This window comes from Carica papaya, chromosome 3 (genome assembly GCF_054855325.1).
Source record: "Carica papaya isolate Zhongbai chromosome 3, ASM5485532v1, whole genome shotgun sequence".
In the NCBI taxonomy this organism is placed as follows: Eukaryota; Viridiplantae; Streptophyta; class Magnoliopsida; order Brassicales; family Caricaceae; genus Carica; species Carica papaya.
Window position 1 is genome coordinate 13095723 of NC_142311.1, and position 16078 is coordinate 13111800.

General features: G+C 31.5%; 2 protein-coding genes across 6 annotated transcripts; one reads left to right on the forward strand and one right to left on the reverse strand.

The window, feature by feature from the left end:
* Positions 1 to 4396: 4396 nt before the first annotated feature.
* On the reverse strand, positions 4397 to 9584 carry LOC110821756 (uncharacterized). Of its 5 annotated transcripts, XR_015817814.1 has the most exons (9): positions 9310 to 9584; positions 8325 to 8636; positions 8095 to 8217; positions 7482 to 7587; positions 7315 to 7372; positions 5555 to 7212; positions 4976 to 5060; positions 4811 to 4872; positions 4397 to 4737 (listed from the first exon to the last, which is right to left on the reverse strand). XR_015817814.1 is itself a non-coding variant. In XM_088215944.1 (6 exons), the coding sequence occupies exons 1-6, from the start codon at positions 9431 to 9433 to the stop codon at positions 5644 to 5646; spliced, it is 2292 nt and encodes a 763-aa protein (XP_088072070.1). In that variant the 5' UTR covers positions 9434 to 9584; the 3' UTR covers positions 5091 to 5643. The 5 variants fall into 5 exon arrangements, 2 of the variants coding, with proteins under 2 accessions (XP_088072070.1, XP_088072071.1); XR_015817813.1 differs by lacking the exon at positions 4976 to 5060 and having other exon boundaries at positions 4398 to 4737; XR_015817815.1 differs by lacking the exons at positions 4811 to 4872; positions 4976 to 5060 and having other exon boundaries at positions 4398 to 4737.
* Positions 9585 to 10377: 793 nt separating this feature from the next.
* PSAE-2 (photosystem I subunit E-2) lies at positions 10378 to 11425 on the forward strand. The gene is made up of 3 exons (XM_022051656.2): positions 10378 to 10774; positions 10997 to 11062; positions 11203 to 11425. The coding sequence occupies exons 1-3, from the start codon at positions 10514 to 10516 to the stop codon at positions 11305 to 11307; spliced, it is 432 nt and encodes a 143-aa protein (XP_021907348.1). The 5' UTR covers positions 10378 to 10513; the 3' UTR covers positions 11308 to 11425.
* Positions 11426 to 16078: the final 4653 nt, after the last annotated feature.

The following is a 16078-nucleotide window of genomic DNA, read 5'->3' on the forward strand; positions in this document are numbered from 1 at the left end:
AAAATTTTAATTATTTGATTTATTTATTCTCTCTATTTAATTATCATTAATAAAAATTTTGAAACTTTAATTGATGAAAAGTTCTTATAAAATATGAATTTATGTTATTTTTATCAATTTATACGTATTTGTTATAAAATTGTATTATGATGGATGATTATATATCTCATAATTAAATTAAATATATGTATTTTTTATTGAAAAATAATTATAAATATAAATTATTAGAAAATATTAAAAGTAGTAAAATAAAAATAAAAATTGAACCTATTTCCCTTTGGTTTCTACTGTTCATATTTTTTACCTCCCTTTTCTTGATTGATTAATTAATTAATTATTTCAAGTGGTTTGTTTCCATTTCCAACAACTTTTTTATTTCTCAAAATTTAAGTCAAAACTCGCTTTACAAAATCATTTGCTTCTCCTCAAAGATAATAAAAAACAGTCTCTTAGGAAAATAGATTATTAAACATGTGTTTTTATTTTCATGCTTTAAATATATGTATATATATATATATGTATGTATATATAAAAGAAGCAAGTTAAAGCTATAGACGGATGAATGTTAGAGATTATTTTGAGAATATTGGTAGCGTAATCGTTAATTACAACTTAAAAGGGAAAAAGATACTACCAGTCCATGGAAAATGTGACTAATCTCATGATTAAACCTTAATTAATCACAAACCAACGTCTTAACTTTTCAACCAATTATTTAAATTTCTCCTCTTTTAGTAGTATCACATTTATGCACGATATATATATATATATATTTATTTATTTTAATATTTTTATTGCTTTTTCGATGCAAGAAAAAAATAATAATGCAGCTTTGAATTTAATTTAAGGATATTATGATTATATAATGGTTGGAAAGTAACATTAAAATTTTTATTTAATACAGGTGGAGGAGGGAAGGTGATATTTTCCTATATTTATATTTGTCTTACAATTTTCTTTTCCAATGTGCAATTAATTATATACCTAACCCTCACTGATTTATATATATAACTGTAAGGTAAATATAAATATAGGAAAATATGACCATCTAGTTGAGGGTATAATGTTTATTATATTTTGCTTTAAAAATGGAGATATATGTACATATACATTAATTATATAATACGCCACAAACACATTTTTAAATTGCATGGTATAAATTTTTGCTGGGTCAGCAGATTCTCAAATATTATTATTTTTCTAATTTTGGTAAATGGCTGGCAGAAAAGATGATATGGATCTGTCCAAAACATAAAATAAATACTAACCAAGTATTGATTAATAAAAGAGATAATAATATAATAAAACAAAAACAAAAACAAAAAAAATTCCAAACGGAGACTTCACGGTTGGAGGTCAAATTGGTGAAGTGTACTCCACCTAAGAAGATACATTTCTTGACGTTAAATTGACACCGTTTGCTATATCCATAACTACAACACAAATCCATCGTCATCAAATTCTCATATTTAATTATTTTATTGAGTTTTTTAAATAAAATATTAAGAGTTAATTATGAGATCCAACTAATAATAATAATAATAATATTGAAGATTTGTGTTTGTCATTTGAGAAAATCACTCTTGATTGATATGATATATGATTTAATTAAGACTCCCGAAATTTCACTTGGGAGTAAACGGGTTCTTTTGCATTTACATCTCCTATGCTTTACCAGCTAAACTTTCTAATAATATTTGTTAGTAATCCAATACTTAATATTTTTATATTTTACTTAAAAATTAACAAAATTAAATTTTATTAAAAATATGTAATTTATTATTTTATGAATGCATTATATATTAACAACGATTAATTTTTAAGATTTGATTTAATAATATCGATAATTTAACTTATTAGTATGTAGTATTATAGTAATCAATTTTGCCATACGTATTATTTACTTTTGTTTAAATCAGTTTTTATCTTAATTTTTGATCAAATTAATTTATATATATTTTTTATTAAAAAATTTATTTATTCTATACTGTTAATAAAAGTTTAATACCATTAACTTAGAATACGTGTTAAATTTATTGAGATGTGATATATTTTCATTTGTCTAAATATTAATTATATATTAATTATATATCTAACGTGATACTAAAAGTTCATCCACAAATTAAAAATAACTTCATTAACTAGCTCTATTAAAGTGAGAAATAAATCAAATAACAGACTTCATTAAAAATGATTCTGTTAATTGATTCGGATCTCATGCAACACATAACGCGATATTCAATTTGTACTTGGACCAATAAATTTTTTTTTTTATTTATTAATCAATTTAACATATAATACTATAAGTTAATGATATTAATTGGTATAAATTAAATCAAATTTTTTTTATAAAAGTTTAAAAATTAATTTGACCAAAGCTTAATATAAACAAATGCAAATAATACATTAACCACATTACTACTTTATCCTTGTAAAAATCATCATAAATATTGATTATGTGCTAAAATAAACTCAAATAATTAGAAAATGATATTTTGGCATATAGCTGGGGGGTGGGGGTGGAGGAATACAAATGGGCCTACCATCAACAACCATTACCAAAACGTACCAATATTTTATATTCACAAATATAAATGCATGAGGTGATGAGGTCATATACCATATATGATTTAATATATGGGTTGGTATTGTTTAATCACAAATAATAACCAATTAAAAAGACGACTCATCTATTGTTGATTAAATTTGATATTTAACTTTAATTGTTGCTTAATTTTGATATTTAATTTTAATTATGTTCATAATGAGTTGAAAATTATAAAGGTATACTCATTTAAAAAAAAAAAGAATTGTCATATTTTTTCACTTGATTCAGGAATAGAAAAGCATAAATGAGTTTTCCTCCGAGTTGAAACTATATGATTATTTGTAATTTTTAAATATAATTATACTCGCATGTACCATTCATTATAAATGCAGAACAGGCATATATAAAATGAAAAGTGATTTATGTATAAATGGAACTAAAATTATTAGTTGGATTTGAAAATATTTTGGGCCCAATTTATAGTAACAAATAATATATATTTAAAAACTATATAATAAAACACAAGTTAAGAGATTTTATCGGAATAAGAGAAACTAAGACAAGAAAAATGTTTAGTTAATGAGAAATAACCCAAGTTGATAAGCATATTTAGAAGTTTTAATACGTGTGTGCGTATATATTTACATATTGAAATATTATGTGTTGTAGTTGATTAGGTGAAAGGTTGGGAGTATAATCCGGCAAAAAATCTTGAATGGGGACATCCAACAAATGCTCTATCTTTGTCAAAGGGATATTGGAGAGAGCACATGCAAATGAAAAAGACCTCACCTTTTTTTTTTAATCTTTTCACCCTACTTGTAGCTTGTGGAATTATTACATCACATATTGTGATTTCATTTTATCCAAAGTTTTCTTTTTTAAAAAATTATTATATATATGGATATATATATATATATATATATATATGGTAACATGTCCCAAACACAAAAAGAGAAAAAAAGACAGAACAAAACTAATTAACCAAAAGAAATAAAACTTTGACTGGTGGATTGATACAGTGTGGTAGTGCAAAAAGTGGAGATTTTTATAATTGAGAGTGTAATAGATAGAAATGTCGGAATTTTGAATATTCCCTCTCGAAAATAGGGTAAACTATGGTTTTCTTCATTTTTCATTTTCTTGGTAAGAAGATATTTATAACCCTTGTCATATATAACAAATCTTTCACTTTTCTAATATTTGAAAGTAATAAATTTTTATAATTTTATTTTAAAATCGTTTCAAATCACAATCCTTATTAGGTAAAGCTATAATTTTTTTTTTTTTTTTGAAACATGATAGGGAATTATGAAAAGAGAGGGCATATATTTGAACGACCATAACAACAAAAATGACAAAGATAAACAATAATTAAAGCTATACATGTTAGGCTACATGCCAAAGAAAAGAAATATCAAACTATTAAGCCTCTGTAAAAATAGTTTTAGAGGTTAAATTTTTTTTTTAAAAAATTAATTTAATAGTGTATCTTATACATGTTTAGACAAAGCTGTAAAGACATGTCATTACAATTTTTCTATCTATTTATTCACCCTAATGTTTATTTTTGAGAATATAGCAGATTTGAGAAGAAAAAAAAAAAAAAGAAATATCTTTGCTTCAAGAATTTGTTCGGGAGGCTGGAGCTATCGTGGACACATTCTAAACCGCCAATTTTATAATTTTGTCTACACTTAAATGAAAAATAATGATAATGATAATAATAATAATAATAATAATAATAATAATAGGCATAAATTTTAAAAACTAAATTTAGGAGAAAACATGAATATTAATATTTTATTTCTATGAATTAAAATATTTAATAAATTAAGCATGCGTTGTTTTTAATTCACAGAGGTGTTTTTGATAATCTCATAATTGTATCATACTTGATTCCAGTATGAATTTGTAAACCAACTTGGCAATTTACATAAAAAAAATAATTCCATCTAAACTACATGTTTTTATATCCTCACATTTCTAAAAAATCATAGCTATATAATTCTCTGGAACAACTAATCTTTATTTTCTTGATAAATGCAATTTATTATGGACATTGATTAATAATCAGCAGTAATTATAAGTATAGCCTGTATTAAATGTTTAAAGACTTTTTAAGTACCTGTGGCTGTGGTTAGCATTGGCCGGCATGGGTCCTCCTGTACCGGTGTGTGACGTGCTTGCTGCAGGGAAAGACATTTAAATCATAGCAGAAGTGGATGAGTCGTGGAAAAGAGAAGAATGTAGCAGGAATACCAGTTTAGTTGCTCCAACCGTCACACCAGTTGATGACTTAAAAGAGAATTCTTTATCCAGAGCTACAAATACACATGTATATTTATATATATATTTAAAAAAAAAAAAAAACAAGAAATAACCTATATGAGTACTAGAATAAATGGGACACCATTATTACCATACCCATTTTGGTCTATATCATTTGCAAGAATAAAAATGAGCAAAACCTTTGTTGCCACCTTGGCTTAGTTGGGGTAGGATGATCTTTCTGCTCGGTAATAAAGAAGAGAGAGAGGAGGAAAGTAAGAACGCTAAGTGGTTGAGATGGGATTTAATTGTGCATCTACTTTCTACGAAGAGCAGTTATAATAAATATACAATCATCAAGCTACTCGTTTTGCATTTGAACTGGCACAATCTCTCTCCCACCCCCACTTTGCATTGGATGATGACTTCAAAAGAATCAGTACCATTCCTATGTGTAGTTTAGGATCATACAACAACCATAAATGCCCAACATTTCCCAATACTAGAATCAAGAACAAATATTCGTTATAATGGGGATATCATCATCTAATAATATTGCACAGGATTTTACAGTTAATACACTCTGCAGTTTCGTTAAATGATGGTAAACATGTGATTTAAACTAGTGTTTGTTATTGCCAAAGTATTGCCACAATTTTCTTCACATGTGAGGATACCATCTACCTCATCTTGAAAACATTTGTAATTACGATGGACAAAAGTGAGAGACCTTACCACGGGAAATCATAGGAAATGAGTAATGACACCCTTCAGCCAAAGGAAACCTTACAGAAGCAAGGACCATCAAGAATGTTAACGGATCTTCAAATGTCTTCGACTTCATGATTGTCTGAATATATTTCCTCACTAGAGACATCCCAGCTTGATTTATCAAGCAGTAAGCAGTGGAATTCTTTTCCATTATCAAGAGATATCTCGAAACAATAGGGTAACAAGTCTTGAATGCCACATGTATCTTTGCTAATACGATCAAGGCTTTTTTTGTGATTTGAACTATCCAGTAATTTCCCATACTGATTTCTAGTAGAAAAGGAAGGAATTATGTTTTTCTTCTGGAGAAATTCAGTGGAATCATAAGCAGATGGGTACAGTAACCAATCATCAATTCTGCCACCAGCATCTTTGCTGAAAAAATTTAGAGTCCTTCTGTGATCTGAACTATCAAGTAATACCTTTCTCTGATCTCTAGTAAAAACTGATGAAATTATGGTTTCCTTCTCCGGGATTTCAGTGGTACAGCATGCAGATGAGTGTGATAGGCAGTTACAAATATCACCTGTACCTATTCCACAGTGATCAAGGTCTTTTCTGTGATTTTGACTATCCAGTGATTCCCCGTGCCCATCTCTGGTAAGAAAGGATAAAACTATGTTTTCCTTATGGGAAAAATCAATAGTATGATAAGAAGATGAATACTGATATCTTGGTGAATCAGTTAAGGATAAGCACTTCCATCCCACATCACTATCAAGACTGGAGGAAAAGTCTGCTTCAGTATCAGGATGTTCATGATTCTCCTTGAAAATTTTATTGATAGACCAATGATGATTCTCAAGGGAAAAGGGGATGCTGCCACCCTTTTGCGAGGAACCAAATCTGCATTCTTCAGTCAAATCAATGAAAGTAGATGTCTGTGATAAAGTAAAAGGCGAATCACCTAAATCAAAAGCCACCTCTTTATCTTCAAAAGAATGTTTCCCAAACTCATGCTTGGAATAGCTGCCTGAATAGGATGGCAGTAATGAAACAAGGCTCTGAGAATAACTAGAACATGGAGATGATCCACATAGTTCCCTTGCATCAAAACTTTCAAACATATTATTAACAATCAGATTGTTCTCATCTGTGTCTGAATTTGGTGATATAGGGTATGTGATTAACCCTTTATTCCAACATTTGACTGGTGAGTTCCATGCATTTCTTATCTTTCCAGTACCCCGTTCCAGAAGGAGAGGATGTGGTTCTCTTTCAACCAATGATTCATCCAGATTGTAGAAATTACCTGAATCTTGAAGGCGGTTTAAAGGAAGAGGTTCATATTTTCTAAACAGAGAACAGTCAATGAAATAACTCTTGGCATGTGAGATTGCATGCTTTCCTTCTAACTCACAGCTGGGTTCCCTTGCACTGCAAAGAAGGGTGCTGTGAGCATGATAGGTAGGAAATTCCAAATTAGAGAGACACCCCCCTCCTAACCTGTCCAACCAACAACCTGACAAACTCATGTCCAAGAATGGTCCATTCTCAACTTCGGTATAACTTCTGCCAAAAGGTTGATCAAGTTCTGTCAAGTGAAAATCTGATTCAGGAGAAGCAACAAACTTCGATTCCACTTTCATATCTACCTTCCCAGATATGGGTGCCATGAAATCCTACCAGAGCAATTACTTCGGCTTAGCAACTAAAGTTAAAGAAATAGCCATACCCATTCAAAGAAGTCAATTACAATTTTCTTAAAAAATAAGAGTGCTTACCTTGTTCTCCTTACTTCCAGAGAAAAGCCGACCAAGGAGCAAAGAGACAATGTTGTGCCTGAAAAGTAAGTCCTGAATCCATGTGATGAAGAATATATGGATGTATGAGCGTGTACACATGTTTGTATGTACATGAATAAAAAAACTTAGTAATGATTATCTCTAACCCCTTCGAACAAAGATCATCTGTTTCAGGAAATGTAGTCTTTGTGACCCATTGGTGTAGTCTCCGCCTCTTTTCTGAAAAAACTTCTACGTGCTGAAAATTAACCCCTGGAAATTTGAATTAGTTCTCATTGTGCCATGAAAAGATTTAAATTATCGTACATGCAACATTCCATATTTTCATCTCTTTTATATTTCACTCCATCTTCGTGGCTTCTAAACAGAGAATAATAAATAAGATTGCATAAAAAACTACACCATGAGATCTAGTGTTAGGATGGTTTTGCCCTACGCTTTTCCCTATGCTGCTCATATCTCCAAAGGTCATATACGGTTGCCTCTTATCAATCTCTAAAATAAAAGGAAAATGGGAATAGCTTAGGAAGAACTTGAACACTTGTCTCTGACATAAGCTGAAAATACCAACGTATAACTTAAATATGTCGATTTTTTCATAAGGTTTATTCATTGGTTCAGCTCTAACTGGATGTAGCAGATAAGTAATGCAGATTCCATGACATGAGCATATAGACAGTAGGTCAATCTGGGAACACAAAGATGGTGACCAAACAAGTATGTCAGAGAAAGATCTAAAATGCCTCGTTCCGGAAACACCTGAGATATTTGACTGTCTATCCACCGGCAGTAGGAATGGGTCATAGTTGACATGTGCAGCACTTTTAACAGGCATGAAGGAAATGAAATCTCCATAACCATCTTTTGTTTTGTTGATCATTTCTACATAGAACATAAGAAACTCATAATCAAACCCATGCTGAATGTCCACAACGTGTAACCAGCAACTCTTAGTCACAAAATCAAACCAACATAGCTTGTTAACCTACCTCTAGGTTTATCATTGGACCTGAACTTCTTTGATCTGTTTATATCCTCATATGGTAAATGAGATGGAAAGCTGTGGCCTATAATTGCCTTCATGTGATAGCTGGACTTGAACTTCTTTGATCTGTTTTCATTCTCATCCAGTGAATGATTATGAAAGCAGTGACCACCTACACATGCCTTTATGTGCTCATTGGACCTGAACTTCTTTGATCTGTTTTCATCCTCATCTAGTGATCGGGAGTGATCACAGTGGGCCAAATCTGCTTTTAACTTCTTAAAGAATGCATACTCAGAAGTTTTAGGATTATCAGCTGCAAATCACTTCATCATATGAGATGGTTATTGTTACAAACTATTTTAAGACTAATAATTTTTTCAAGATTTTGGAAACTTGAATACCAACAAGTATGACATTATAAGACACTAAGATGAGAAAACACGGACAGATACAAAATAAGAATATGATAAAAAAAAGTAATTAAACTCAAATCTGGCAGGCCAATTTGCAAGGCTGTGGGAGAAAATTAAGTTATTGCCATTACCATCATTATAAACTTTACTCTTTTCTGCTGTTGATATCTTGTTTTGGCCTCTAAACTAAGCAAATGCAGATTAACATACACTAATTTCATATTGATTTCATCAAAGACAGGGCCTTATTATTCAAGCTATGACCAATAAACGGCAATAAATTATCATAATTAGACTTCAGAGATCTCAAAGTTGGAAAACTAAGGAGGTAATTCTTTTTTTTTTTTTAAAGATAATAGAAGAAAAGGCGAGAAAACTAAGACAAAAAGAAATCTATCTTCATAAATGGAGGTATGGAGCTCAAATTCAACAAAGAAATGAGGAAGGATAACGAATCAACGGCACAATCACTTATCGGAGCATTGGTAATTCATGAAAATTAATTCAAAACACGAGAGATTATCGAGGGATTAAACTGAGAAGTTAAAGGGGGAACAAGATAGAAAATCTTACACGGTCGAGAAATGGCAGGATCGGATCCAATGTCGGTGCCCCGAACTGGCTGAGAAAATCTCGAGCGCGAAGTTGGGTTTTGAACTGTTTCTCCATTGGTAGTTTGAGAATTCCTTCTCTTCATTGCACGTACATTGTGATTTGTGGAAATAATGGAGTTAAAACCCTAGTGGCTCCTGTTCAGTACCTGAGAGACGATTTTGGGTTGTAATTCCATTGATAACCATCTTTGGAAAAAGCGGAAGGAACAATATTGGAATTTTGGCGCCAGGGTCCTCTCCTTGAAGACACCAGGGTCGAGGAGCCATACTTCCGTAACCGAAACGGTGGCGTTTCGCACTAACTGGCCATACGAGGCTGGGCTTACTTTAAATTGGATTGGGCTTGAAATAAGTGACCTAGACTCGTCGCCGGGCTAGTTTGACTTTTGGGTTTGAGAAGAAAATTGAATTGCTTTTTCTAATGAGAGGAATTGAAATGGGAAATTCTAATAATTATAGATGTATATGTATTTTTTCAGACACTAAATGTAACATGTGTGTGTGTGTGTGTGTTTGCACATACATTTGGCCTTGTAAAGGTAATTTCAGACAACAATTTAGAAAACTACCTTTCAATTAAATTTCTAGTTTGAGTTAAAGTTAAAATTTTATTACATACATCCGGATCAGATTAGAAAAAGTTTTAGAATATCGAATCTGAACGTGACTCGATTAAATAAAATAATAATATGGTATAATCCTGCATGACCTATTTCAATATTAAAAATAATAATAATAATCGGGATAAATTTTGACGGATGGTCTTATTAATTTCATTAAGTTGAATTGGTTTTGCCATCCCTTAAAAAAAAATCTATCATTCGGATTTTGCACATTAGTTAAATTGAAATTTTACGTTTTGGGTGAAAACAAAAATGGGAAAGAAGAAAAACCCATTTTGCAAGCAGAAGATATGGCAACCACATTATCCAAAGGAATTTCGGATATGGTGCATACGTGGCAGAACCCGAGTGGAGGAAACGATTCGACAACTCCAGTTTCAGAAGATGAGATAATCCTCTGAGAACAAGAAACATCACAAAACATTTTTAAAAAAATTCATTTTTTTCAAAGCCTCTCAAATCTATCTTCTTCTTCTTCTTCTTCGTCTGTCTTGACTGCCTGCCAAGCTTTATTGAACTCGCAAAGAGTTGAGAGAGACAATGGCAAGTTGCAGCATGGCATCAGCTGCTACTGGGTTTGTACTGACACCCACTGGCACACCCAGTTCAGGCTCGGCTTCTAGGAGCAGCAGCATGGTGTTCTTCTCTTCAAAGCCTAACAACAGCAGGCTTGTCGTCAGGGCGTCTGAGGAGGCAGCAACACCACCACCGGCAGCCGCCGCTGCTACTACCACTGCCCCTGCAGAAGACGCGGCTCCCAAGCCCAAGCCACCTCCGATTGGACCCAAGAGAGGTACCAAGGTGAGAAATCAATCAAAATTATTACTTACCACTTTGGTTAAAACCCAGGAAATTCTTGACTGGCAACTGCCGACTTTTGTGGAAATAGCAGGAAGTTGAGTAAAGGAGATATAAGATGAATCATGTCAATGCATTTAGTATGATGAGATTATTAGAGTAACCAAGTTTCACAATTGACATAAAAACTACTAAATTGAGTGTGGTTTTCATGGTGGGTAACAGGTGAAGATCCTTAGGAGGGAATCCTACTGGTACAACAGCTATGGTTCAGTTGTAGCAGTTGACCAGGTGAATTTCTCTTTCTTTCTCTCAGACATTTATACAAACAATTTGCAGTCATCCTCTCTCTGGGTTTTTTTTTTTTTTGTCTTGAACTTATTGCGTTTTCTTTTTTTAATTTTCGTTTTGAAATGATTGGATTTGGACAGGATCCAAAGACAAGGTACCCAGTCGTGGTTCGATTCAACAAGGTGAACTATGCGAATGTATCTACAAACAACTACGCATTGGACGAGATTGAAGAAATAAAATGAAGATGATTTGATCAATCTAGCTTTGGTTCCATCCTCATCCCTGTCTCTTCTCGCTATAAGAAACTTGCTTTGTACCTGTAACATGTATCATATTATTTTACTCACGCCTCATTTATTATTTCTTCTCTCTTCTCATCAAATAATCTTTTCACGCTTTATCCATGGAAACAGATTGATCGAACTACAACTTGATGAGCTTCTAATTCGTTTCCACTCTTAAAAACTGAAAACTAAATGAATGTTTTTCACACGAGACCAGAGTATCTAATTATTATAATCTAATATAATAAGATTGTTTCTTTAATACTTCTGCAAGGGAAAGAAAGATTGAACAAAAAGCTTTTTGCAATTTATTGAATTCAGTAAAGTAAATATCTATATACACGTATAGATTTTCCAATTACAGAGCCACTACATTAATCAATGTTATTCAGCCTATAATGAGAAAAGATTAAAACTAATTTGTTAGCATTTAACGAATTTCACACACACCAAGTTGACATTCCTCTGGTATGCTCTCTAGTGTCGGCCTCCAGCCGCCATTAATGAAACCTTCATTAATCGTCCGCTCACCGTCAGAAATCTTCTCGTGCTCTCTCAAGCGCTTCAGTTCACTTAGCAGCCGCTCTACAGTACAAGATTCCTCCTGTTCCTCCTCCTTCCTACTGCAACTCAGTATTTGTTTCAGCTCTTCTCGAGTCATCACAATCCTGACCCGGACAACTCCATTATCAAATATACTAGCTCCATTAGCATTTTCCTCTTGCCTTAATTTAAATGCCACCATCTTCTTCTCATCACCGCCTGCTTCAGTTAACGCCTGCTGCTCTGTGATCGTTTCTTGTTTGTCATGTCGCGCCTTGTTATGACCATGATCATGAGCGTCGTCGTCTTCAGCTATAACTCTGTTATTTCTTGTCAAGCAGTTTCCCATTTTTCAGATTGAAAAAGAAGAAAATATCAGAACGAGTTTGAGTGCAAAATAACCACGAACTGAGTCTTATAAATATATATATATATATATATATATAGAGAGAGAGAGAGAGAGAGAGAGAGAGAGAGAGAGAGAGAGAGTAGTGGAAAAATTAATCACATGAGGAAGCGAATAATGCGCCGTGTATTTGCAAGATGGGCTGGCTGGCTTTAAGATTCCTTGTAATACCTACGTATATATATATAGCAAATTATATTGACGTACCCATTTGTTATTTGTTTTCTTTTTATTCTTTCCAATATATACATATATTGGAGATAAGTGTAAATAGCCATATCTGTATGGTAACTTATGATGAAAGTATCTGTTAGAAACCTTGGTCATCCAAAAGGCAGAGGCAGATGGCTAAGGTACGTATGTGTATATATAAATTTATTATACGGTAACTGATCATCTTCTATTCGTTGTACATGAACCTTTGAGGAAGCTTTGCTTACTAATAAAGCCAGGTTGGCTAGGTTCAAATTAAAGCACTAATTTCAAATCGAAGCAAGCCAATTGCTGCAGTCACGCAATGTCTGTTGACATCATAACACACGTCCACATGCATGCACAGTAATTGGTGTATCTATATGTCATGTATATACATATATATGTATAAGAAAGGAGAGAGAATTTTCACATTTAGCTTAATGGTCAGTCATTTTTACGCTGAAATTTAAGATCTAATAAAGTTCCCTCTTGACCAGTTAGCATCTCGTATTGTAAAAAGAAGAATATAAGAACAGTTATATGGGACGTGATTAAGCTGATTAATGTGTAATTTGATGATATTGAAAATTACAGGAGAAATATAAAAATTAAGAAGAGGTGGGTAGGTCAAACTAGTTACTTGAGACTACTAAAATTAAAAGAGGTCAAACACATGGGACGGGCAGAAGAGTTATTTGGTGAAGACACGCAAAGGACATCATTAAAGGACAGAGGCCGGTGGGATTCATCCAGCCAGCGCATGTGAGACGATGAACCGTAGGACACCACTTACCTTTTCTTCTGCTACCAATATATATATATATATGTATATACACACACTCTTTATACGTATATTTCTATATATATATATATATACAGTTCAACAATAAGAAGCCTATAGGTAAGGATGTGCTCACACGTGGAATCAGTTTCTCTCATCTCTCACATGGGTTAGGTTGCTCTTTCCTTGCTCTCCCATCATACGTATACATATATAAACACATACTTCAGAAAAATAAAATAAAAAGTATATGTAAACATATACATATATTACATGGGCCACCTTAATTGGGTCATTTGAATCCTATTTCCTTTTGAACTTTTCTCTTTCGTGGACTCATTTCGCCCAAGTCCGGCCCATATTACCCGACCGGGGCGTTCAATTCTGGGTCAGGCCCTTTTCTTAGCCCTCATCTCATCTCTGGAGCAGAATGAGGTTGTGCCGTTTTGCATATGATAAGCCTTTATACATTTCTATATATATATATATATAATCTTGAATTCTTAACAAAATATTCCAAAGGCTTGAGGATCTGCTTCCGGTACATTTCATTGAATTAATAATCAACAATCAGCAGTCACCTTCGTAGTTATGAATTGGTATGTTATATACATATACGTGTATGATCTTAAATTCTTAAATCACAATATTGCATAGCCTCGAGAGTCATGCTTCAAGTGCCCATCAATCCATTAATAATCAACAATCAGCAGTCACCTTCGTACATCTAGAATTCTTCTTTGTCTTTATACAACATAATATTGCAAATACAATAATTTGAGCTAAAGTGATAACAAATAATGGGTTAGTGGTATTTGGTACATCTTGGAAAACCAAACAGAACCTATCAAAATGATTTGGTCTTTGACCGTTCAATTTTTTATTCTGTTTAAATTTGGTCCAAACAATTAACAAAACCAAATTAAACATATATACACGTATATAGTTAAAAAAAATAAAATAACATATAATAAGTTATCTACCTATTTATTATAAATGACTAAAGTAGATGTATATATCATATATAACTTGTTTTCTTTATTTTTCTAAATAAAAACACATAAATGCTATTGATACATATACATATACATATATATATCTATACATTTTTATTATAATATAATATGCAGAAACGTATATGTATGAGTGTAAAGCATTGCCTTATCCTCTTGTTGTTTATATGTGTGTGTCCATATATATACTAAGAGAATCGGCCAGTTCGGAAAAAAGTTTGGTGAATGTCGTTGTTTGAGAAGAAAGCTCAAGACTATGGTGATGCTGTGAGTTGACGGTAATTAGAAAACTCGTAGGCCAAAAAATCCGACCAACCCATTCAATACCCAATAGATGTATATATTATATATAATTATATTTATAAGGGTCATTCAGATTTTACAATTAAGGAAAAAATTACAATATAAATCATTGTATATTGAAAGCGTTATATTCCAATAAATTAATTATTGTTTAACTAGATAATCTTTGCGTTCATTTATCTATACAAAATATTTTTGAGTATATTATAATGCAAACACCATGCAATCGCTGCCTGCGTAGAAAAAGGACTCTCCACGACTACTAGGTTTTTTTTTTTTTTTTTTCCTGTCCCCACGAGTGATGTTGTGTGTTGCAATTTCTTAAATGATAAAAATAGTTATTATAATATGATTATAATTTTAGACATAAGATTTGATTTTTATATTATTTTATAGATTTTTTGCCCTCAATTTAATATAAAAATTAAAAAATTATTCAATTAACAAAAATTTTTATGAATATAAATTAATTAAATTATTTTTCAAATATATTTAAATTTTAAATAATAAAAAACCAATGTTTAACTAAAACTCACATTGATGAGTAACAAATAATGATTTTAAAAACAAAATTAATAATTACATTCAAGATTGTAATCATGATATATATATATATATATATATTTTTTAAGTCAATATAATACTATATATTTTTTTTTCTAAAATAAACTAATAAAAGATACTTTTATAAAATGTATAAAGTTATTTAAATTTATAGTAAATTATTAGTAAAAATTATATCATATCAACATGTACAAAATAATATTTTATTAAAGACTAAATTCCCGGCTAATTTTGGTTCTTGCTAATCCTTTGCCGTATGAAAACTCTTTATTCCAATGCTTTTGATTTTCACCACTCTTTAAACGCAATGCATGTGCATCAAAATCAATTAGGGCAACGAATTTGGAGGGCACTTTATGCCATTTTATTTTTATTTTTGGAATAACTTCTCTTATTAATGGTCTAAAAAATAATGGAAGTACTTTTTTTTTCTAACTCTAATTCAGTATATTGAGTTTAAATAAAAATTTATTCGATAGTTTTTTTTTTTAAAAAACCATTTTTATTTAGCGAAAAAGATTTCATATATTTTTATGTACTGTCACTCGCTAATTTAACTAATTCAATTAGTGTTTGTTTAATTTGTAAATTTTAACTTTAATTTCAACATTCATACAATATTTTGTAACTAAACACAGTAAAAGCAAAAAGTGCATTTTGAACTGAGCAAAAACCAAAATCTACATTTAATAAATATAAGTGCATAAATTAAAAATACCTTGGAACGGTAAATATCTTTGTTCCATAAGTTTGTTAGTTGTAGTGATTAATTATTCGTATTCCATAAGTTTGGCTTTTAGCAAAGCTCACTTCATATTTTTGTGACGCAATGCGTGACGCCATATCATATCAGCTTAGCCCCCCCCATCAAATGGCCTTAAATCAATTTCTTCTGCTGGGTTCCACATTCCACCAACGTATTTA